The sequence below is a fragment of the Salmo trutta genome, chromosome 10 (genome assembly GCF_901001165.1).
Source record: "Salmo trutta chromosome 10, fSalTru1.1, whole genome shotgun sequence".
Classification (NCBI taxonomy): domain Eukaryota; kingdom Metazoa; phylum Chordata; class Actinopteri; order Salmoniformes; family Salmonidae; genus Salmo; species Salmo trutta.
The window spans coordinates 21,024,144-21,048,497 of record NC_042966.1 but is presented as its reverse complement, the minus strand read 5'-3'; the positions used below and the strand labels follow the sequence as shown (position 1 = coordinate 21,048,497).

General features: G+C 39.7%; 1 protein-coding gene across 2 annotated transcripts in view; it reads right to left on the bottom strand.

The window, feature by feature from the left end:
• Positions 1–583: 583 nt before the first annotated feature.
• The window catches only part of LOC115201328 (heat-stable enterotoxin receptor), a 29,770-nt gene continuing 5,999 nt past the window's right edge, over positions 584–24,354 (bottom strand). The window contains exons 6-27 of one of the 2 annotated variants that reach the window (XM_029764861.1): positions 23,846–23,945; positions 23,466–23,580; positions 22,461–22,602; positions 22,222–22,304; positions 22,008–22,116; positions 19,670–19,745; positions 19,380–19,482; positions 19,199–19,261; positions 7,577–7,648; positions 7,307–7,411; positions 7,141–7,227; positions 6,757–6,889; positions 6,409–6,546; positions 6,083–6,171; positions 5,358–5,458; positions 4,855–5,013; positions 4,483–4,675; positions 4,150–4,324; positions 3,876–3,974; positions 3,670–3,764; positions 3,451–3,527; positions 584–1,733 (exon numbers count right to left, since the gene is read on the bottom strand). In XM_029764861.1, the coding sequence (XP_029620721.1) occupies positions 1,508–1,733; positions 3,451–3,527; positions 3,670–3,764; positions 3,876–3,974; positions 4,150–4,324; positions 4,483–4,675; positions 4,855–5,013; positions 5,358–5,458; positions 6,083–6,171; positions 6,409–6,546; positions 6,757–6,889; positions 7,141–7,227; positions 7,307–7,411; positions 7,577–7,648; positions 19,199–19,261; positions 19,380–19,482; positions 19,670–19,745; positions 22,008–22,116; positions 22,222–22,304; positions 22,461–22,602; positions 23,466–23,580; positions 23,846–23,945 (2,540 nt within the window). In that variant the 3' untranslated portion in view covers positions 584–1,507. The remainder of the gene's footprint in view (positions 1,734–3,450; positions 3,528–3,669; positions 3,765–3,875; positions 3,975–4,149; positions 4,325–4,482; positions 4,676–4,854; positions 5,014–5,357; positions 5,459–6,082; positions 6,172–6,408; positions 6,547–6,756; positions 6,890–7,140; positions 7,228–7,306; positions 7,412–7,576; positions 7,649–19,198; positions 19,262–19,379; positions 19,483–19,669; positions 19,746–22,007; positions 22,117–22,221; positions 22,305–22,460; positions 22,603–23,465; positions 23,581–23,845; positions 23,946–24,354) is intronic. The other variant, XM_029764862.1, reaches the window with a different exon arrangement.

The following is a 24,354-nucleotide window of genomic DNA, read 5'->3' as shown; positions in this document are numbered from 1 at the left end:
TGCTTTTCCAAGACATCAGAACTTGAGCTGAAAACCTGGTATTCCTCAGCATGTTTAAAAAAAAAATGTTCTACTCATCCATGAGCATGACAGATTTTATCTATATATATATATATATATATATATATATACACGTGTATGTATATACGTGTATGTATATAGTACCAGTCAAAAGTTTGGACAGGGTTTTTCTTTATTTTTACTATTTTCAACATTGTGGAATAATAGTGAAGACACCAAAACTATGAAATAACATATATATGGAATCATGTAGTAACCAAAAAAGTGTTAAAAAAATGAAAATAGTGTGCAAAGCTGTCATCAAGGCAAAGGGTGGCTACTTTGAAGAATCAAAAAAATATAAAATATATTTTGATTTGTTTAACACGTTTTTGGTTACTACATGATTCCATATGTGTTATTTCATAGTTTTGATGTCTTCACTATTATTCTACAATGTAGAACAGGGTACAAATAAAGAAAAACCCTTGAATGAGTAAGTTAGGTTTGTCCCAACTTTTGTCTGGTACTGTATATGGGTTTCACTGTAGTTCATCTCATTAACTTGTTCCCGGACAATAGATCAGATCCTGATTTCTTTTTATTAGGCATCTAATGCTGTTACAATAGCCAGGGTTGATTTGCTTTCCAATACATTATCTTTATACAGATGTTTTTTATGGGTATAACCGTAATAGCAGTCATGCTATGTTCTTGTTTAAAAAAAAAAATCGAAACAATGTAAATATGTGTTAGACAATTGTGCATAATCATTTATAATTCACTGTAGAAAATCAGCGAGAGTGAGAACTTCCTTCCTACCCCCTTTAACTAAAACTTCAATGTACTCAGATACACCCCCATAACTTATCAGACATCAGTGACATGGGAATTGTAATGCCTCAATATACTGTAACAGGCTCAATGAAACATGGATCAATGTTTTCAGTCCCGTCAAGTACATTTGTAACATGCTGTACAGGAAAGATTCCAACAACTATAAAATATAATCACATAAATAAATACAGTTTCAATGTCATTTGTTTTTAAACCATAAATTATTTTAATTTTCAGGATGAAATATTATCACAACAAGGGTCCCCATATATTGCAATCAGTTAAAAGGAAGAAATGTATGAGGATTAATCATTTTAATATTTGATTGTAGACAACACAATTATTTAACACTTAAAGGTACAATAAGTACTTTTTGCTATTTGTTGTTCTACCTAAGGTCAGTATTTTTTTCTTAGCATTTTTTACCTTTCTAGTGCTGAGGTTGTGGAGGGGAAGGTTTCCAGTATGTCAGTACAGTGCTTAGTTGGTCTACAGCTTTGTGGTTTCTCCAAAAGGCCAGAATTCTAACTCAAGATCTGCATGTGACTTTAGTTTTCAGAGAAATCTTCAATTGACAACCAAGAATGATTGATGCAAAAGTTTGGAGAAGACTTTCACATCAATAGACAAAAAAACAACATAATAACCCTATTTCTCCTTATCAAAATAACTACAATAAAGTACTGAAGTTGTTGACCGTAGCCAGATGGAGGTACTCTGGCTGGTCATCGTTATCCTCCTCCTCTCCCCCCTGCTCCCCTCCGTCCCTCCCCACCATCCTCTGCCTCGTGGACAGGGTATTCCTCTTCTCCATGACCTCTGACCCCAGCGAGCGGTTCTCAAGACACTCCTGGATCATCTGGGCCAGGTCCTGCTGCAGACGCTGGCAGTTCTCCCTGCAGGGAAGGACAAGGACATAGGAGTTAATTATATAGATCTACATACAGTGCATTCGGAAAGTATTCAGAACCCTTGACTTTTTCCCCAAAAATGTACTTGTCAGCCTTATTCTAAAATGGATTAAATAGTTTTTCCCCCTCGTCAATCTACACACAATACCCCAAAATGACAAAGCAAAAACAGTTTTTTTTGCACATTTATAAAAAAAAACTGAAATATAACATTTACATAAGTATTCAGACCCTTTACCCAGTACTTTGTTGAAGCCCCTTTGACAGCAATTACAGCCTTGAGTCTTATTCTGTATGACGCTACAAGCTTGGCACACCTGTATTTGGAGAGATTCTCCCATTCTTCTCTGCAGATCCTCTCAAGCTCTGTCAGGTTGGATGGGGAGTGTCGCTGCACAGCTATTTTCAGGTCTCCAGAGATGTTAGATTGGGTTCAAGTCTGGGCTCTGGCTGGACCACTCAAGGACATTCAGAGACTTTTCCTGAAGCCACTCCTGCGTTGTCCGGGCTGTGTGCTTAGGGTCGATGTCCCTTTGGAAGATCTCTCTGTACTTGTTTATCTTTCCTTTGATCCTGACTAGTCTTACAGTCCCTGCCTCTGAAAAAAACCCACAGCATGATGCTGCCACCACCACCATTCTTCACCGTAGGGATGGTGCCAGGTTTCCTCCAGACGTGACACTTGACATTCAGGCCAAAGAATTCAGTCTTAGTTTCATCAGACGAAAGAATCTTGTTTCTCATGGTCTGAGAGTCCTTTAGGTGCCTTTTGGCAAACTCCAAGCGGGCTGTCATGTGCATTTTACTGAGGAGTGGCTTCCGTCTGGCCACTTTACCATAAAGGCCTGATTGGTGGAGTGCTGCAGAGATGGCTGTCCTTCTGGAATGTTCTCCCATCTCCACAGAGGAACTCTGGAGCTCTGTCAGAGTGACCATCTGGTTCTTGGTCATTTCCCTGACCAAGGCCCTTTCCCCCCAATTGCTCAGTTTGGCAGGATGGCCAGCTATAGGAACTTCTTCCATTTAAGAATGATGGAGGCTACCGTGTTCTTGGGGAACTTCAATGCTGCATGTTTTAGTACTCTTCCCCAGATCTGTGCCTCGACACAATCCTGTCTCTGAACTCTACGGGCAATTCCTTCGACCTCATGGCTTGGTTTTTGCTCTGACATGCACTGTCAACTGTGGGACCTTTAAATAGACAGGTGTGTGCCTTTCCCAATCATGTCCAATCAATTGAATTTACCACAGGTGGACTCCAATCAAGTTGTAGAAACATCTCAAGAATGATCAAGGGAAACAAGATGCGCCTGAGCTCAATTTCGAGTCTCATAGCAAAGGGTCTGAATACTTATGTAAATATGGCATTTCTGTTTTTAATTTTTAATACATTTGCTGTTTTTGCTTTGTCATTATCAGGTATTGTGTGTAGATTGGTAAGGGAAACAAATAATTTAATCAATTTTCGAATAAGGCTGTAACGTAACAAACTGTGGAAAAAGGAAAGGGGTCTGAATACTTTCCGAATGCACTGTAGATATGTAGCTCTAATGATATCTGTTTACCCTACAAAATGGAAGAAAGACATGAATGTAGAAATTAATAATATAGATAGATCTAAAGATGACGTGGAGCTCTAGTGATGTACATTCTCTTTACTAAGTTATAGGGGAGCATATAAATTAGCAGCAGGTTAACTCACGCTGTCGGTGGCGTTGGCAGGTTGTAGTCCTCTCCTGTTTCACCTGTCAACCAGTAGGTCAACTCTGTGCCTTTACCCTGGGATATATATACACATACACACAATCTTATATGATATTCAACACAGTAGATAAGAGTACTAAATAGTACAAATGGCATCAAAAAAATCTGTATGAATCTATCATGACAAAAAGCAAAGCAGCATGTGCCATGTCCATACCTTGAGAAAAGTCTCCCCTCTCTTCTCGTACTCAAACTTGCAGTCTGTCCTCTGTAGGATGCTGATGGTGGGCTGACTGACGTGGATTCTCAGGGCTGGATGGAGAGAGACAGAGTTGTATTTTACTCACCTGCCATAACAGCTGATATGAACATGAAATGTTTGTGTAGATTTGGTGTGGATATTTGTTCCTGTAGCCTGCTTACGATGTCCCGTTGACTCCATGCTAGAGGCAGTGTTGACTGTGTCTCCAAACAGGCAGTATCTGGGCATCTTTATCCCCACCACTCCTGCTGCACAGGGGCCTAGGGAACAAGTAGTGAGACTTAAGGGAGGTATTGATGACAGACAGAGGGAGGAGAGAGTGAGGGAAGTTACAGGAAAGAGCAGAGACCAAGGAGGTTTTGTATTGATGATATGTACGAGGAGAGAGAAGGACGTGTTATGAATTCAGGATAGGTCTTGAGGAGCTACGGATACCTGAGTGCATCCCAATGCGGATCCACACAGGTAGTCCCGGCAGATGTCTGAGCTGGAAGGTCCCCATAAATGCCAGAATGTCCAGGGCCATGCGGGAGATGTCCACCGCGTGCCTGTTACCGTTCCGCCGAGGCAACCCCGACGCCACCATGTACGCATCACCTATCGTCTCCACCTGACACAGGACAAGATGGAAGACATAGAAGCTATACATCTGCTATTGAACTAAACGTTTTGGTTTACAGTAAGCCTAGCCTCAACCACAACCCTAACCTTAACCCTAACCTCAACCCTAACCTCAACCCTAACCTCAACCCTAACCTCAACCCTAACCTTGTATACGTCGTGGTGGTCGAGGATGCTGTCAAAGCCCTTGTAGATGTCGTTGAGCATGTCCACCACTTCCATGGGGGTGCTGTACTGGCACAGGGTGGTGAAGCCCACGATGTCGCTGAAGTACACCGTCACCTCCTCAAACAGCTCCGGCTCCACGATGCCTGTCTCCTTCAGAGAACGCACCACAGGACTGGAGAGAGGAGAGAGAGAAGTCATTTGCTGGTCTTAAAGTGGTTTTCTGGTTGTGCAGTCTGACAAAGACCTTCTGGTCGAAACACTGCACTTTATAAAACAAGAACATGGAACTGTGTTCGGGTATCTGTTTCTTTTTGTTGTTGTTGTTGTTGTTGTTGTTGTTTGTCGACTGACCGAGGCAGCAGCATGAAGTTGAGGCAGTCGGCCCTGTCTCTCTCAGCCTTGTACAGAGCTGTCCTCTCCTCCACCAGGTGCTCCAGGTTCCGGGAGTACATCTGTAGACGACGGATCAGGTTGTCCATGTAGCTCTCATTAGCCTGGTTGTGCAGGTTACTATGGAGAAAAGAACAGGATCAGTCACACACACATATACACACACACACACGCGCCACTTTTCAATGTAGGTGCTGCCCTTGTGAGGGATTTCTCAAATGTATGTTAAATGAAAGAGAAGGGTGCAGCTCTACAGCAATTACATGTTAGTTATTTAGAAGCACTGCAAACCATAACCATGCTCGTCTTACTGATATCTCTATTTAATTTGAACAGTTGTCATGTTACAGAGACATTTTACCATCTTTGTAAATGTATTCTTCACCTTTCTGATAAAATGGCCAAGTCCTGGCAAGTGTTTAACTCTATCCAGTAAAAGAGAGATAAAAGTAGGTAGTTGGTACCTGAAGATCTTCCCCAATGAGCTCTCTATCTTCTTAAAATCAGGCCTTCGCTCTGGGTCCTCATCCCAGCAGATCTTAATCAGCATGTACACCTGGGGGCACTCAGAAAAAAATAAATGAACAAGCCAATGTGGATTACAGGCTCTCTATCTCTATATCTGCCTTTCTCTGTACTGTAAACCCCCCCTTCTCTCTGTTGCTGTCACGCTTGTCTTCGTCTTCCGACGATAGTGCGAAATCGTCATCAGAAAATGTGGACCAATATGCAGCAGGTACGTGAATGCTCATCTTGACTTTTATTTACTATAAGAATGAACATACAAAATAACAAAATACGAAGACGAACAAATAACAGTCTGGCAAAGCATAGGGCTTTACACAGAACAATCACCCACAAATCACAAACACACCCTTATATATGAGACTCTCAATCAAAGGCAGATAGACAACACCTGCCTTCAACTGAGAGTCCCAATCCCAATTAACCAACATAGAAACACACTCACCAGACTAGACATAGAAATACATAAACAGACTATAAACCAAAACCCCGGAAATACTAAATCAAACACCCTTAATCAAACACACCACCCTGAACCACATAAAACAAATACCCTCTGTCACGCCCTGACCAAACTACAAAACAATTAACCTTATATACTGGCCAGGACGTGACAGTTGCACACAAACAGACAGACAAACACACAAACAAATGCCAATCTTACCTCCAGTTCTTTTTCTCCTGCAGTCTCAAAATTCAGATCAGGTCTGAAATAGGTTATTTTCATAGGGTACTGCACTCTGGCCATTTTCTCTGATGAAGACAGAACAACTTGTGTGAGCGTTTTGTAATCTGCTACATTATGTTGTGCTCAACTGAACAATGTTACAGTTGACCAGGAGGGGTCGATACTTCCCCAGAATTAAATGCAGGACCACTCAAAGTGCCAAAGATGACATTTTAAATAAGGGTAACTACAGTATAGCAAAGCTGATGCAATGATTCTGTTCTGAATTTCTATATAAGGTGTTATATAGGAATGTGTTTAACCTGTGCGGTCGGAGTAGGCCTCGGTGTAAAAGGTTTTCCTCCTGAGAACTATCTCCTGGGCGATGATGGCAAAGCTGTACACATCCCCCTTCTGGGAGATCCCCTGTCTTCGCAGGTGCTCTGGAGCTGTCCACAGATCTGATGGGGGAGAGAAAGGAGGGGAAGGATGGAGAGGAAAAGAGAGTGAGGGAGTGAGGGGATAGGGGAGGATAGGTTAAAAAAAAACAAGAGGAAGAACAGGTATAAGACAGAAAGAGACATCCTAGGACAGACAGACCTCAGGGGATGTGTATTGCATGAATGCTAACTATGCTAGCAAGCTAGCCCTACCGACGTAATAGTTCCTACCTCTGCCTGGGTTTAGAATGGTGTTGCAGCCAAAGCCAGTAATCTTGACCACCATGCGGTTGTCTACCACACAGTTAGTGGACTTGAGACGGCCATGGACCTGGATGTCACTGGAATGGAGGTAGGACATACCCTGCGGAGATGAAGAAAGGGGAGGAGGTTTTGTCTTTGAATAAAGGCCTACTGTATTTCAATGACTCAATGTTGTCAAATGGATCAAAGCACTTCGGAAATGTATATCAATATTGACAAGATAAAAACTCTTGGATAGGGTTTTAGCTTGGCTAAGGTTTTAGCATCTTACGGTAAATTGCTCTGAGTTGGCATTTTCTGAGCTCATACAAACCAACAGCAGAGTGTAGACTAGAGTTGTTGCCAGCTCACCTTGGCGATGTCGTACATTACAGAGATCTTAAACTCCCAGTCCATGAAGGTCTCCTCCGGGTATGAAATATTGTCATTCAGCACACACTGAGGAAGGAAGAAGTTAAAAGTTCAAATGGGAAAGTGTATGTGGGCGTGCGTGCGTGCTTGCATGTGTGTTTCTCACCCTTAGAGATCCCCTCTCGCCGTACTCAAACACCCCAAACACACCATGATCATACTTGACTGTGCCGTAGAACTTAGTCAGGTTGTAGTAGTCAATGTGCAGAAGCTGTAAATCAGGGAGGTTGGATATAATAAGCAATAGGAGTTATAATCAAATCAAATATTAAAAACTAAACAAAGATACCACATGGACACATGTAAAAATGCATACTTGATACCCTTGAGTAGTCTACCGGACATTATCAAACTTGCTGTATAATCGGTGACTCACCGAGTTGAGCTCTATCCTCTGTCTCTTGTTAAAGTTCCCGTCCGAGTGCTTCAGCTCCTTCAGGATCACAATCTGAAACCATGACAACAACAGTAGCCTCAGTAAACCTGACCTTCATCACCCTGACAACAACAGTAGCCTTAGTACACCTGACCATATCCAGCTCCCTCAAGATCCTTCTTCAAGTGTCAAAGTGAAGGAGTCTGGCAACATGAGTATACAATACACCTGACCAGACCACTGTATCGGTCCCTGAGCTGTGGTAGTTGCTTTAACCTACATGTGTATATATCGCTCTTTATATGTATGTATGTATAGTTGAAGTCGGAAGTTTACATACACTTAGGTTGGAATCATTAAAACTCGTTTTTCAACCACTCCACAAATTTCTTGTTAACAAACTATAGTTTTGGCAAGTCGGTTAGGATATCTACTTTGTGCATGACACAAGTAATTTTTCCAACAATTGTTTACAGACAGATTGTTTCACTTATTATTCACTGTATTACAATTCCAGTGGGTCAGAAGTTTACATACACTAAGTTGACTGTGCCTTTAAACAGCTTGGAAAATTCCAGAAAATGATGTCATAGCTTTTAAAGCTTCTGGTAGGCTAATTGACATAATTTGAGTCAATTGGAGGTGTACCTGTGGATGTATTTCAAACTCAGTGCCTCTTTGCTTGACATCATGGGAAAATCAAAGAAATCAGCCAAGACCTCGGGAAAGAAATCATAGACATCCACAAGTCTGGTTCATCATTGGGAGCAATTTTCAAACGCTAGAAGGTACCACGTTCATCTGTACAAACAATAGTACACAAGTATAAACACCATGGGACCACTGTTTGGCCATAATGACCATTGTTATCTTTGGAGGAAAAGGGGCAGGCTTGCAAGCAGAAGAACACCATCCCAACCGTGAAGCACGGGGGTGGCAGCATCATGTTGTGGAGGTGCTTTGCTGCAGGAGGGACTGGTGCACTTCACAAAATAGATGACATCATGAGGGAGTTACACCAGCTCTGTCAGGAGGAATGGGTCAAAATTCACCCAACTTATTGTGGGAAGCTTGTGGAAGGCTACCAGAAACATTTGACCCAAGTTTAACAATTTAAAGGCAATGCTACCAAATACTAATTGAGTGTTTGGAAACTTCTGACCCACTGGGAATGTGATGAAAGAAATAAAAGCTGAAATAAATCATTCTCTCTACTATTATTCTGACATTTCACATTCTTAAAATAAAGTGGTGATCCTAACTGACCTAAGACAGGGAATTTTTTACTAGGATTAAATGTCGGGAATTTTGAAAAACTGAGTTTAAATGTATTTGGCTAAGGTCTATGTAAACTTCCGACTTCAACTGTACTACCCACCACTGCGACCGGTATACTCTCGTTGGCTGGCCCTCGTTTCCTATTTGTCGCCAAACCCACTGGCTCCAGGTCATCTATAAGTCTTTGCTAGGTAAATCCCCGCCTTATCTCAGCTCACTGGTCACCATAGCAGCACCCACCCGTAGCACGTGCTCCAGCAAGTATATTTCAAAGCCAATTCCTCCTTTGACCGCCTATCCTTCCAGTTCTCTGCTGCCAATGACTGGAATGAATTGCAAAAATCACTGAAGCTGGAGACTCATATCTCCCTCACTAACTTTAAACATCAGCTATCAGAGCAGCTTACAGATCATTGCACCTGCACATAGCCCATCTGTAAATAGCCCACCCAACTACCTCGTCCGCATATTGTTATTTATTTTTTTGCTCCTTTGCACCCCAGTATCTCTACTTGCACATTCATCTTCTGCTCATCTATCACTCCACTGTTTAATTGCTAGCTTGTAATTATTTCGCCACAATGGCCTATTTATTGCCTTACCTCCCTAATCTTACTTCATTTGCACACACTGTATATAGACTTTTCTATTGTGTTATTGAATGTACGTTTGTTAATTCCATGTGTAACTCTGTGTTGTTTGTTTTGCACTGCTTTGCTTTATCTTGGCCAGGTCGCAGTTGTAAATGAGAACTTGTTCTCAACTGGCCTACCTTGTTAAATAAAGGTGAAATAAATAAAATAAATACAATTTGACCCAAGTTAAACAATTTAAAGGCAATGCTACCAAATACTAATTGAGTGTATGTAAGCTTCTGACCAACTAGGAATGTGATGAAAGAAATAAAAGCTGAAATAAATCATTCTTGTTGGCTACTTTTCCTTTACTCTGCTGTCCAACTCATCCCAGACCATCTCAACTGGGTTAAGGTCAGTTGATTATGGAGGCCAGGTCATCTGATGCAACACTCCATCACTCTCCTTCGTGGTCAAATTGAATTGAATTCTAAATAAATCACAGACAATGTCTCCAGCAAAGCACCCCCACACCATCACCCCTCCTCAATGCTTCACGATGAGAACCACACATGCGGAGGTCATCCGTTCACCTACTCTGCATCTCACAAAGACACGGCGGTTGGAACAAAAAATCTCAAATTTGGACTCATCAGAACAAAGGATAGAATTCCACCTGTCTAATGTCCATTGCTCATGTTTCTTGGCCCAAGCAAGTTTCTTCTTATTGGTGTCCCTTAGTAATGGTTTCTTTCCAGCAATTCCACCATGAAGGCCTGATTCACGCAGTCTCCTCTGACCAGTTGATGTTGAGATGTGTCTGTTACTTGAACTCTGTGAAGCATTTATTTGGGCTGCAATTTCTGAGGCTGGTAACTCTAATGAACTTATTCTCTGCAGCAGAGGTAACTCTGGGTTTTCCTTTCAAGATAGAAAAATTACATCACCACATTAGTAAACTGGTAGAGCAGGGTCACAAGGCATCATATGGGAAAGTACAACCAGAGAAACAAGAGGTAACATAGTAATTAAAGTGTCCTCCCTGTGAGCAGAAGTTATGTTTGTTTTTACTAAAATTTAAAAATAAAATTGTTCACCTGGTAAAGTAACATTCGACGGAAAGACAGAGGTAGAGTATAGTAGAGATTGTAGAGGGATTTCTGAATTTAAGGAAACAGAGATGTAGACTAGTGAAGGTAACAAAGGAAAGTAAGTTAATTGGAAAGTAAGAATTTTATATTTGAATTGTTTGGATTGCTTAAGAGTTAGCAAACTAGAATCTAACAAAATGTTATTTCATTTGGTTTTATTGGGTTTTTCACAGTTAGAGAAAATATATCTTAAAGTGTCACACACATGGAATTTTCATGTGGAGTTTTAAATGAACACGTGAATTATTTTTGATAAGAAATGTACTGAAGAAACTTACTGTGACCTTGGATACGAAATGTATGAAATGTTTGACTGTTTTTAAATAATTGGTCTAATAGAGAAATAAACACTTATTTGAATGGTTTGAATGTCCTCTGACCTCTGTCCTGACTTTCTAGTGTGGTTTGATCACCCTCGCTGGAAAGCTGAGAGACATTGGATGATGATTTGAAGTTAATTTATAATACTGATAATTATGGAGAAGTTTATAGTTAGTAGTTACGTGTGATTCGGACCACGAGAAGGTTAGTTCTGTCTCTGGTCTATTTTTCTATTCCTTGAATCAAGTTCTGGGTAAAAAATAAATGTAATGGAGTTATTAAGGGTAGTAATTCTAATTTGATTTGCAGTGTTGTTGTTTTTTTATACATTGATCACGTTGTGAGTTATGTGTCAAAATGGGGGAATTACCAGTCTGAGGTTTTTGGATTGAAGTTTACACACCTTGAGTAATATGTAGGAATGTATTGAATGATGTATGAAGGAGTGTATTGTTGTTTGTCTGTTTTGTTTCGATATAAATCTCACCAGATTGGGTCTGCTGGATGATCGGAATTATTTCCTGATCCTATGACTCTGCGATGAGGTTGGCAGTGTCATAGGGGGAGTATAAGCCAATTTGGAAAAATTGTTTCAACAGAATGTGATGTTATTTTCTTTGACATTTGTTTTAGAAATTGGTATTAAGAATATTGGAAAAGTAATCATTTGTCATGCAGTCAATGCTTGTCTGGATTTTCTGAATCAGAAATTAACTGAACTGTTGTTCTGATCGGTCCTTTCTCAAGATTATGGATTGTGACTACAGATGGTATCTAGATGCATGGAAGGGATCATTTGACCAAATGGTGTGGACCTCAAAACGCCCTCTAACCGGCTGAAGAAATGGCGTTCAATACGGCCCTGTCCTGCACCACTTCTATCGAGAGATCTGAGTCCGAGCCAGCAACTGGTGTACAGCGTCCAATATCAACTACTTTTTCTCTCATGCCCTTCTCTCAGGAGTGCAACATAAATCCATGTGGAGTGAGCATGAAAAGAGATCTGTTCCAAAACTTATCTTATGTTGCTGGTATACTAGTGGGCAAATGGACAAGACATAATAGGCATTGTGGTGGGGCTCAGGTGAGACATTGAAATTGGGATATTGTCATGGGCCATCCACTTTGAACTGTGAAGCTATCTGAAGAAGAAAAATGAAGAAATGCCAGAAGAGTGTTGGGAAAGGGAGGGGGTTGGTCAACTGTGCCCGTAATTGATTTAGACTTGTTTGAAATTGTTTTATTTTGGGGTATCAGGTTGATTGAGGAGGTCTAAACACTGCTAAATGTATAGTAATTTAGGCTGAGAATGCATTGAGATACTGATCTGTAATTATAATAATGATGAGAAAGTTAATACTGGAATTATAGGTTAAATATATTGTATGTTAAAATAAATGTTCATTCTGCCAGTGTTGATGTGTATTAAATTGAGGGTTATAATTTTGAGTGATAGAACCAATGTGAATCACTGAAGAATGTCATTCCAAATTTTGGTTGGATAATTCATTGTTTTGTTTAATGATTTGGAAACTGAATGATTTTAAAAAAACTGACTGATTGATTTGAGTAAGTTTTTAGTATGTTAATAACTATGAGTGAAGCAATTCATGTATTATGGATTGATTGTTTTGATTGTTGTTATGCTGATTGTGACATGTGTAAAGAAGTTGTGTACCAAAGAGATTGATACTATTCTCAGCGTGCCCTGGTGAATGGAGAGGGTGAACTCTGATACTGAGAGTGAAACTGATCCTAATCTATTTAATTTATATCCATTACCAAATTGCAATTGTTGACGATAATTATAATACTCAGGAACTATAGCAGGTTTGTGCTAATGGCGCATAGCCATGGGTGTTGCCTTATAAATAGTGGAATCATGATGCTTGTCCTGGGTCATGTTCATTAGGCACTAAATGGAAGAAATGTTACTTAAACCGGGAGTCACTACCTGGATTTGATATGCTAATTTTAGTTTCTACTATGCTAACCAATGGGGGTGTGCTCAGTATCAACATGATGATTTGTTTCATACTGATGAAAAATGTACTCTGACTTAGATTGCTGAGGTTTTTTTTTTGCGATATTGCAATGTCTTTTTAAACATTGTAATTTTTCTTTTAAGTTGAGCGATATCTCAAAAGTGGGGAATGTGATAGAAAAATTACGTATTACCTGATTTATTTGATATTAATGGTTAACAATTAATATTGAACTAATAGTAAGATATTTCTGTCCTCCTCTCCACTCTAGTTCCCTGCAGCTAATCTGGGCGTATGGTCACTAGAGATGGCTTGAGCTGACAAATGCATTACATAGACAAGAAAGTGTTTTACTAGAGATAGTTTAGGAGTAGAACAATGCCTCATTGTCTCTAAATCCTCCTGGCATCTGGGAAACTAAGTGTAACCCTCTCACCAGGCTCGAATTTGGCTTTCACGATATTAACTTGCGTAGAATATCTCAACAGCATGGGATGTTAGGTGAGAAGGACATCTCCAACAAGAATCCCTGTTGTAAACTATCTAGGGTAATGACAAATAGGGTATTAACTTCAGATGAAATTATTATAGATTTTTGTTATTGTAGGATATACTTTCCCATGCATTAAATTGAAACAGTAAATGACTCCACCAAGGCAACATACATAAGGTTCAAGATGTGTATTATTACATTTTCAATGCACCACATAAAAATAAATTAAAATAATAAACCCCAATGAGTTGTGCACAACCCATGTCCAAATAATTTCAAGCTTGCTTAACCTGTTCGCGCGCGTTGGAGCTCAAAAAAATTACGACACACATAAAGTCCCGAAGCACCCCACCGTTGTGGTTACTCACTACTCGTAGATATTCCCTCAGTGAAGTTGGGCAGTTCCTTACAGGTTTCCTCACAAGATCCACAGCAAGCACAGCTACCAATGCAGACAGTACTCTTTAGCAGTAACCGATATCCAATGGAAACATGAACTCGTTAATCTTTCCCAAGCAATTCTCCCTCTGTGTCACACGATGCTAGGCTAACCTCAAGGCTGTCAAATACCTCCACGATGAGACCATAGCTTCAGTCTTTACTAAGTCTTTCTTATCAAAATTATAACAACTCTCTTATAAAATAAAATCGGTATTTCCCTTCAAAACTTGATAGGTATGGGTTTTGTTCTATTTTTATCGTCTTCTTTTATAATTTTTCTTCACCAACGGTCATAATGTAATGTCCATCCTTTTCTCAACATCTCTCTCCCTCTCTTTTTTCCCAGGCCTCTCGTTAACCAGGTCAACTCCCATTGGCCACAGCTTAACAAGCGACCTTATTGGTCAAAACTTAAACTTAAAAGTAAACCAACCTATTCACTTATACATTAAAGAAATATTTATTCAAAAGAAATGCATTAACATTATTACAATTCGGGAGCAATTCAATCACCTTTTAAATATAATACCAATTAATTATAACAAATAAACTCAATACTTGGTTCTAACAAGAATAAACTCAATACTTGGTTCTAACAAGGGTAATACATAAGCTAGGGTGGGGTTAAGACAACAACCCCGTGCAGATAACGACCGGATGAATCCAGAGTGGTTTATGTTGCCCCTTGGTCTGCATGGGAGGGGTGGAACCAGCAATGACTAAGAATTCTTAGTGTCTGCATTTGTGTAAAGGTTAGGTTACTCGGCCCAACAGCAAGACTGTTGGGTTGACCAGCATCATTATTGCAATAACTAATCGATATTGAATAAAGATGATTGTTTGAAGAAATGACAAAGTCTCTCTCACTTGATTAGAATATTCCACAACACTTTCCTGTGGCGGTCCTCATGAGAGCCAGTTTCATCATAGCGCTTGATGGTTTTTGCGACTGCACTTGAAGAAACTTTCAAAGTTCTTAAAATTTTCCGGATTGACTGACCTTCATGTTTTAAGGATTAACCCCCTTTTTTCCATTTTCGCCTCAAATAACATACCCAAATCTAACTGCCTGTACCTCAGGCCCTGAAGCAAGGATATGTATATTCTTGGTACCATTTGAAAGGAAACACTTAGAAGTGTATGGAAATGTGAAAGTAATGTAGTAGAATATAACACAATAGAGCTGGTAAAAGATAATACAAAGAAAAAAAACAACCATCTCTTGAATTTTTTTGGTACCATCATCTTTGAAATACAAGAGAAAGGCCATAATGTATTATTCCAGCCCAGGTGCAAATTAGATTTTGGCCACTAGATGGCATCAGTGTATGTGCAAAGTTTTAGACTGATCCAATGAACCATTGCATTTCTGTTCAAAATGTTATATCAAGACTTCCCAAATGTGCCTAATTTGTTTAATAATAACTTTTCATGTTCAAAATTGTGCACTCTCCTCAAACAATAGCATGGTATTCTTTCATTGTAATAGCTACTGTACATTGGACAGTGCAGTTAGATTAAAAAGAATTTAAGCTTTCTGACAATATCAGATATGTCTATGTCCTGGGAAATGTTCTTGTTACTTACAACCTCATGCTAATCGCATTAGCCTACATTAGCTCAACTGTCCCATGGAAGGGACACCGATCCCGAAGAAGTTTTAAAGTAATGATAGACCGTCGTTTCTCTTTGCTTATTTGAGCATAATATGGACTTGGTCTTTTACCAAATAGAGCTATCTTCTGTATACCACCCATAACTTGTCACAACACAATTGTCTCAAATGCATTAAGAAGGAACAGAATTCCACAAATTAACTTTTAACAAGGCACACCTGTTCATTTAAAGGCATTCCAAGTGACTACCTCATGAAGTTGGTTGAGAGAATGCCAAGAGAGTGCAAAGCTTTGAAGAATCTTAAATATAAAATATAAAATATATTTTGATTAGTTTAACACTTTTTTGGTTACTACATGATTTCATGTGTTATTTCATAGTTTTGATGTCTTCACTATTATTCTACAATGTAGAAAATAGTACAAATAAAGAAAAACCCTTGAATGAATAGGTGTATCCAAACTTTTGACTGGTACTATATAGACATATATACACATATAAAGAGCCATATACAATGCCTTCAGAAATAATTCAGACCCCTTCTCTTTTTTCACATTTTGATGTGTTATATCCTGGATTCAAAATGGATGAAATCTTCTCTCACCCATCTACACACATAACCCCATAATGACAAAGTGAAAACTTGTTTTTATAAATTGTAAGACATTTACTGAAAATGAAATACAGAAATGTACATAAGTATTCACACCGCTGAGTCAATACTTTGTGCAAGCACCTTTGGCAGCAATTACAACTGTGAGTCTTTCTGGGGAAGTCTCGAAGAGCTTTCCACACCTGAATTGTACAACATTTGCCCATTATTCTTTTCAAAATTCTTCAAGTTCTGTCAAGTTCTGGTTGCTGATCATTGCTAGAGAACCATTTTCAGGTCCTGCCATATATTTTCAAGCCGATTTACATCAAAACTTTAACCATGCTCCCTCTCATTCATATCTCTATTTAATTTGATCATTTGTCATGTTACAGAGCCATTTGACCATCTTTGTATAATGATTATTCACCTTCCTGATAAAATGGCCAAGTCCTGGCAAGTGTTTAGCTCTATCCAGTAAAAGAGAGATAAAAGTTGGTAGCTCTAAGAGCTTTCCACACCTGGATTGTAAAACATTTGCCAATTATTAATTTTTAAGTTCTTAAAGCTCTGTCAAATTGGTTGTTGATCATTGCTAGACAACCATTTTCAGATCTTGCCATGTATTTTTAAGCCGATTTAAGTCAAAACTGTAACTCGGCCACTCAGGAACCTTCACTGTATTCTTGGTAAGCAACTCCAAAGTAGATTTGGCCTTGTGTTTTAGGTTATTGTCCTGCTGAAAGGTGAATTCATCTCCCAGAATCTGGTGGAAAGCAGACTGAATCAGGTTTTTCTCTAGGATTTTTCCTGTGCTTAGCTCCATTCTGTTTCTCTTTTATCCTGAAAAACTCCCCAGTCCTTAACGATTATGAGCATACCCATAAATGATGCAGACACCATTATGCATGAAAATATGGAGAGTTGTACTCAGTAATGTGTTCTATTGGATTTGCCCCAAACACAGTGATGAAATCTGTTGGTATCATCAGAAAGATTGGTGGTTTGGTTCATCAGGCTTGCTTCCTAACTCTACGCTAAAGCTTAATTTACCCATATCCCATATCCCCAGTACATATGCCTCCTACCTATACAAGTTACTCAACATACAAAATACATTTGCAAGACTAGCCACCTGCTCTAATTACCTGGCTCCATCTGCACCTTTGTTTAACAAAATTAATCTATTGTCTATTGATGACATTAATGTACGCTAATTATGCACTTTCATCTACAAAATACTCATAACTCCCAGACAGTCTACCTAAACCCTTCAATGGATTCTTCCAGGTTAATTCTGAAATCCATCTATATAACACATTGACAAGAGAAGTATCTAATAAAGGTAAATGAATCAATAATCCATGATTAATTAGTAGTTATGTAGCATGGATATATATAGCCTGTAGAATGAGTAACTAAAGGGTTAAGCATAAGTCTCAGGAGATTGACTAGGATAAGAGAGAAATGGAGGTCTGTGTGTTTAAGTAAACATCAAGAACTGTTAAACTGTGGTTGACCTGACCTAGCTTGAACCCTCCAGGTTTCCCTGATCTCAGAGTACTGAAACTATCAGCTGGGTAAGAATTATGGTGTTGAGAGTTCTGGGGAAGAACAATTAACTCTCCTTAGTGTGTAATGTGTGTGTGTAAATGAGGAGCCTGGTATATAAAGATGTTTTGTGTATGAACTAGAGAACGTTCTCTGTACAAGACCTTTTGCAGAAAGCTGAGTCCTTGCCTAATTATTAACCCATTGTCTTACAAACCTCGGGAATTAGTCAAGGCTTATTGATTGTTAATTATTATCATTAGGATAGAAAATTATTTTAACACACAACATGTTTTTTATTATATACTGAGTATATCATGTACAATTAATGAATAATAATGAATATGAAATAATGAATATGCTTTGCTTAACCGATTGAACTATTTTTTTGTACTTATATTTGTGGTGTGGTTTTCATATACTGTAAGCCCTTTTGGGCTTCCAACTTCACCTGCACACTGTTTCTACCAGTTTTTTTTATCTGCACTGTTTTGTCTTTCACTTAATTTCTTTGGGCGAATAAATACTAACTAAATAAAACCTTAAACACGTTGTATTCAGGACAAAAAGTTAATTTCTTTGCCAGTTTTTTTGCAGTATTACCTTAGTGCCTTGTTGCAAATAGGATGCATGTTTTTGAATATTTGTATTCTGTACAGGCTTCCTTCTTTTCACTCTGTCAATTAGGTTATTATTGTGGAGTAACTACAGTGTTGTTGATCCATCCTCAGTTTTCTCCTATCACAGCCATTAAACTCTAACTCTTTTAAAGTCACAATTGGCCTCATGGTGAAATCCCTCAGCGGTTTCCTTCCTATCCAGCAACTGAGTTAGAATAGAACACCTGTATCTTTGTAGTGCCTGGGTGTATTGATCCACCATCCAAAGAGTAATTCATAACTTCACCATGCTCAAAGGGATATTCAATGTCTGCTTTTTTGTATTTTTACCCATCTAGCAATAGGTGCCCTTCTTTGTGAGTCATTGGAAAACCTTCCTGGTCTTTGTGGTTGAATCTGTGTTTGAAATTCACTGCTTGACTGAGGGACCTTACAAAATAATTGCATGTATGAGGAAGTCATTCAAAAATCATGTAAACATTATTATTCCACACCGAGGGAGTCCATGCAACTTATTATGTAACTTGTTAAGCTCCCAAGTGGTGGGCTAAGGCACTGCATCTCAGTGCTAGAGGTGTCACTACAGACCCTGGTTTGATTCCAGGCTGTATCACAACCGGCTGTGATTGTGAGTCCCATAGGGCGGCGCACAATTGGCCCAGCATCGTCTGGGTTAGGGTTTGGCTGGGGTAGGCCGTCATTGTGAATAAGAATGTGTTCTTAACTGACTTGCCTACTTAAATAAAGTTTAAACAAAAATACATATTTTTACTCCTGATCTTATTGACTCAAGAAATTTCAGCTTTTCATTTTAATTAATTAATTTGTAAAAATTTCAAAGAACATAATTCCACTTTCACATTATGGGTTATTGTATGTAGGTTAGTGAAAAAAAATCTCTATTTAATCCACTTTAAATTCAGGCTGTAACACCACACATGTGGAAAAAGTCAAGGGGTGTGAATACTTTCTGAAGGCGCTGTATAAGTTTGAGTTACCTTTTTATCGTAGCGTCCTTGGCGGATCATATAACTTTTGTTTGTCCTGTGGTCTTCGTCAATCTGACAAACAAACGGACATAGACGGGAGTTAGAAGACGTATTAGAGAATGTGACTTAACTTTGAGATCGCACAATGATGACATGCTTTGGGTCGCCACATACTGATGAACTAGCTGACCTTGAGGGAGACCAGGCTACGTTCATTGTACTCCAGCGGGGTGATGAGGTCAGAGTGGATGTGAGACCATCTCTTCCTCACCTGGCGCTCTCTCCTGTTCTGCCTGGTAACAGATAGCAACACAGTGTAAGAGGTCTCCCTCATAAAAATAGTTATACTTGACTGGGGATTCCTGTTCTAGTAATTATATTTCTATGGTCACCCTGAACATACCATGATAGATAAAACAACCCTCTATGGAATCAGGCACCAAAATGGCAGATTTAAAGTGAATCTAACTTGTGCCTTACCTGTAGAAGATGAATGCGATGGTAGCCACCACCACCACAGTGACCCCTAAGCCAATGACAATGACGTTCTGCACCCCTAAACGTGGGGGGGGGGCATGATTATGATGAGGAGACCAATAAAATGGACTGCGTCATAACTATACAATTTCTCAATGAGTGTGCAGGGAAGGGGGTAATTTAGGTGGTATTACTGTACATTGAAGTTGAGCGACTTAGGGTTCAGTGCCTTGCTTAAGATCGCTGTCGAATCCCCAAGCCAACTTGGTGAATAATCTAGTTTGCTTATGGTTTTGAAACAGCAACCTTTTGATTGCTGACCTAATGCTCTTAACCCCTACGCTACCTGCCACCCTGATCTCACAACACTGGTTCTTGTCCCATATCTTTCTTTTCATCCCTTATCGACCAGATCTGGGATGAAAAACGAAAATGAAAGACAGACCATACCGATCACTTATCGCAGACATTTTGGTGAAATCGTCCATAATGATAAATACAGTGCATTCGGAAAGTATTCAGACCTGTTGACGTTTTCCACATTCTGTTACGTTACAGCCTTATTCTAAAATTGATTAAATCGTTTTTTCCCTCATCAATCTACACACAATACCCCATAATGACAAAGCAAAAACGGGATTTCAGACATTTTTGTTATTGTATTACATATACTGAAATATCACAATATCACATAAGTATTCAGACCCTTTACTCAGCACTTTGTTGAAGCACCTTTGGCAGTGATTACAGCATAGAGTGTTCTTGGGTATGACGCTGCAAGCTTGGCACACCTGTATTTGGGGAGTTTCTCCCATTCTTCTCTGCAGATCCTCTCAAGCTCTGTCAGGTTGGAATGGGGAGTGTCGCTGCACAGCTATTTTCAGGTCTTTCCAGAGATGTTCGATCGGGTTCAAGTACAGGCTCTGGCTGGGCCACTCAAGGACATTCAGAGAATTGTCCCGAAGCCACTCCTGTGTTGTCTTGGCTGTGTGCTTAGGGTCGTTGTCCTGTTGAAGGTGAACCTTCGCCCCAGTCAGAGGTCCTGAGCGCTCTGGAACAGGTTTTCATCAAGGATCTCTCTGTACATTGCTTCGTTCATCTTTCCCTCAATCCTGACTAGTCTCCCAGTCTCTGGTCTGAAATAAATCACCACAGCATGATGCTGCCACCACCATGCTTCACCGTAGGGATGGTGCCAGGTTTCCTCCAGACGCAATGCTTGGCATTCAGACCAAAGAGTTCAAGCTTGGTTTCATCAGACCAGAGAATCTTGTTTCTCATGGTCTGAGAGTCCTTTTGGTGCCTTTCGGCAAACTCCAATGAGCTGTCATGTCTTTTACTGAAGAATGGCTTTCATCTGGCCACTCTACCATAAAGGCCTGATTGGTGGAGTGCTGAAGAGATGGTTGTCCTTCTGGAAGGTTCTCCCATCTTCACAGAGGAACTCTGGAGCTCTGTCAGAGTGACCGTCGGGTTCTCGGTCACCTCCCTGACCAAGGCCCTTCTCCCCCGATTGCTCAGTTTGGCCGAGTGGCCAGCTCTAGGATCAGTCTTGGTAGTTCCAAACTTCTTCCATTTAAGAATGATGGAGGCCACTGTGTTCTTGCGGACCTTCAATGCTGCAGAAATGTTTTGGTACTCTTCCCCAGATCTGTGCCTCGACACAATCCTGTCTCGGAGCTCAACGTACAATTCCTTCGACCTCATGGCTTGGTATTGCTCGGACATGCACTGTCAACTGTGGGACCTTATATAGTCAGTTGTGTGCCTTTCCAAATAATGTCTCATCAATTTAATTTACCACAGGTTGACTCCAATCAAGTTGTAGAAACATCTCAAGGATGATCAATGGGAACAGTATGCACCTGAGCTCAATTTCGTGTCTTATAGCAAAGGGTCTGAATACTTTTGTAAATAAGGTATTTCTGTTTTTTATTTTTAACACATTTCTAAAAACCTGTTTTTGCTTTGTCATTATGGGGTATTGTGTGTAGATTGATAAGGAAAACAATTATTTTAATCCATTTTAGAATAAGTCTGTAACGTAACAAAATGTGGAAAAAGTCAAGTGGTCTGAATACATTCCGAATGCACTGTAGCGTATACTAGAGAAATTTGAAGTTTAAAATTAAATAAGTTAGCTAATATGGGTGATTGTTAATGGAACAAGTGATGGCTACAACCATCTAACTAGTAGTAGTAGTTTAAAGGATCATAAAAAACTGTGGTGCACATTAATGTCATAAACTTATAATTGTATTTATTGTTACTGAATTAATTCAGGCAATTTATCGTGATATGGATTTCTGTGCATTTCGCTCAGCTTTAGTTTAACCCTTACCCTGGTCTGGAGTGTCATTTGGGAGATGTCTGCCCCAGATGAAGGATGGTTTACTGTTGACGATGTTGGTGTAGTTGTAGACAGTGTTGAATATAAATAAAGTTTCATACTGCGGAGGAGACAGGGAAAGTGTTAAAACATTCAAATTGACACGATAGAATGATTTAAGTCATCTGCTAAATTACTAAAATGTAAATGATGATAGCTGACCTACCTTGTTGTCAGTGGTGGTGTAAATGACTGAAAAATTCACGTCTCTGTCCCCATGGTCATCCAGCTTGTAGTGGCCTGCGATGCCTTTATGGAAACACATATACACAGCTTACACTAAACAGATCTACAGAACTACACAAACACACACACATAGACATACACACACACACACACACACACAGGTGACCATAAGTCCAGGCCAGACCACATGGCTTTATGTGTTGTTTCTTGGTCTCTTACCATCGAATGAGATGTTTCTGAAGTGGTTGATATTGACTACCTCCGTGTGGTTGAGCTCAGACTCGGGCTTGCTCCAGATCTTTCTCATCACCTGACCAAACAGCAGCACTGCATCATGGTACGCTGCCATGTAGTCATTCATCTGGAGAGAGCGGAGATTGATTGCACCCTGGTCAAAAGTAGTACATTACTTTTTGCTCCTTTAGTGATAATTGAAATGTAGGGGCAGCAGTTCATTATAATAGTTTGGGGCATGGATTGCTCACAGCTCTTTTTGTGCAACTGTGAGTGAGTGTCATTCCAGTTTATGTAATCTTTTTTGTTAAAAGCAAAATAAAAAAAGCAAAATAATTTTTTGTAGGATGTTTTCTGAGATTCTTAATGTAAACATTTAGGGCAGTAGTGCCATTACATGTTATATATGACTATGGCCAGTGTCGGTGTCTTGTGAAAGACTCACGTATGACTTTGTGTCAATTGAGAGCACTTGACTCAATCAGTGGTTCTCAATTCTCTTCTTAGGGATCCGAAGCAGTTCCAGAACTAGAACTCCTGATTCAACTTGTCAATTAATACAATTATAACACCTATGGAATTTTAACAATATCATATGGCTAACCAGAATAAAAAACCCTGTATGGTTCTTCAAAAAGATCTACAATGAAACTTTGAGATTGAGAAAGGTTCTATATAGGACCTTTCTTCATAAAGTAGCCCCTAAAAGGGTTGTAACCATAGCGGTACTGTTGGAAATGGTTCTTTATAGCACCATACTTGTTACATGTTGAACCTTATGAGCATGGTTCTTTATAGAACCTTCAAAAAAATTCTCTATTTAGCACCAAAAAGTAATCTGCTATGGTTACAAGCCAATTGACCCTTATTTGGCACTATATAGAACCATTTGTTTTTAGTGTGTACAGTACATAGGGAATAGGATGCCATTTTGGATGCAACCTCAGAGTACAGTGATAGACAGGGCCCCAGCCCAGCAGGGTGTCTCACCGTCACGTTGTTGCCCAGGTCTGTGTCCACAGTATAGTTCCTAGTGTTGGGCATGGTGAGAACCAACACGTTCTTCATAGCAGGGATAGAGGACTTATTGGTGTAGTACTTATCACTGTGGGGAGTCATGGGTGCATTGTCAATGACACTGCAAACACTGGTGCTCTCTGACAAGCAAGGCGATTACAGTATTAAGCCTCGTTGAACTCTTCCAGATGAAAAAATGCAAACACAAATAACAGACTGGGGAGAGAGAGAGAGAGAGAGAGAGAGAGGCAGAGAGACAGATAGAGAGAGAGAGAGAGAGAGAGAGAGAGAGAGAGAGAGAGAGAGAGAGAGAGAGAGAGAGAGAGAGAGAGAGAGAGAGAGAGGGGACTAACTTGTAAAGATCGACCAGGATGAAGACAACACTAGGATCAACCTCCATAGTTCCATTCTTCAGGTCAACGATATCTCCTGGTGTCCCACACACTATGAACACTGCACAGTCAGTGAAGAGGAGAGAGTGAGATATATATATATATATATATATATATATATATAGAGAGAGAGAGAGAGAGAGAGAGAGAGAGAGAGAGAGAGAGAGAGAGAGAGAGAGAGAGACATATATATCGTGGCCTTTAATGGCCTGATTGGTCTCTGAATATTTTGATAACTTTGACCGAGACGGACACTGACATCAATCTCACCTGAGAAAGCATCCGAGCGAGCGATACAAAACCCATAGTATGTGTAGCCCATGTATCTGATGCTGTCTGGTCAAAAATAGTATAGAAAATAGTCATATTCTTTTTGGCCAGACAGCATCAGATAAACTACATGGCCAAAATGATTTGGACACCCATTTCAGCCACACTCGTTGCTGACAGGTGTATAAAATCTAGCACAC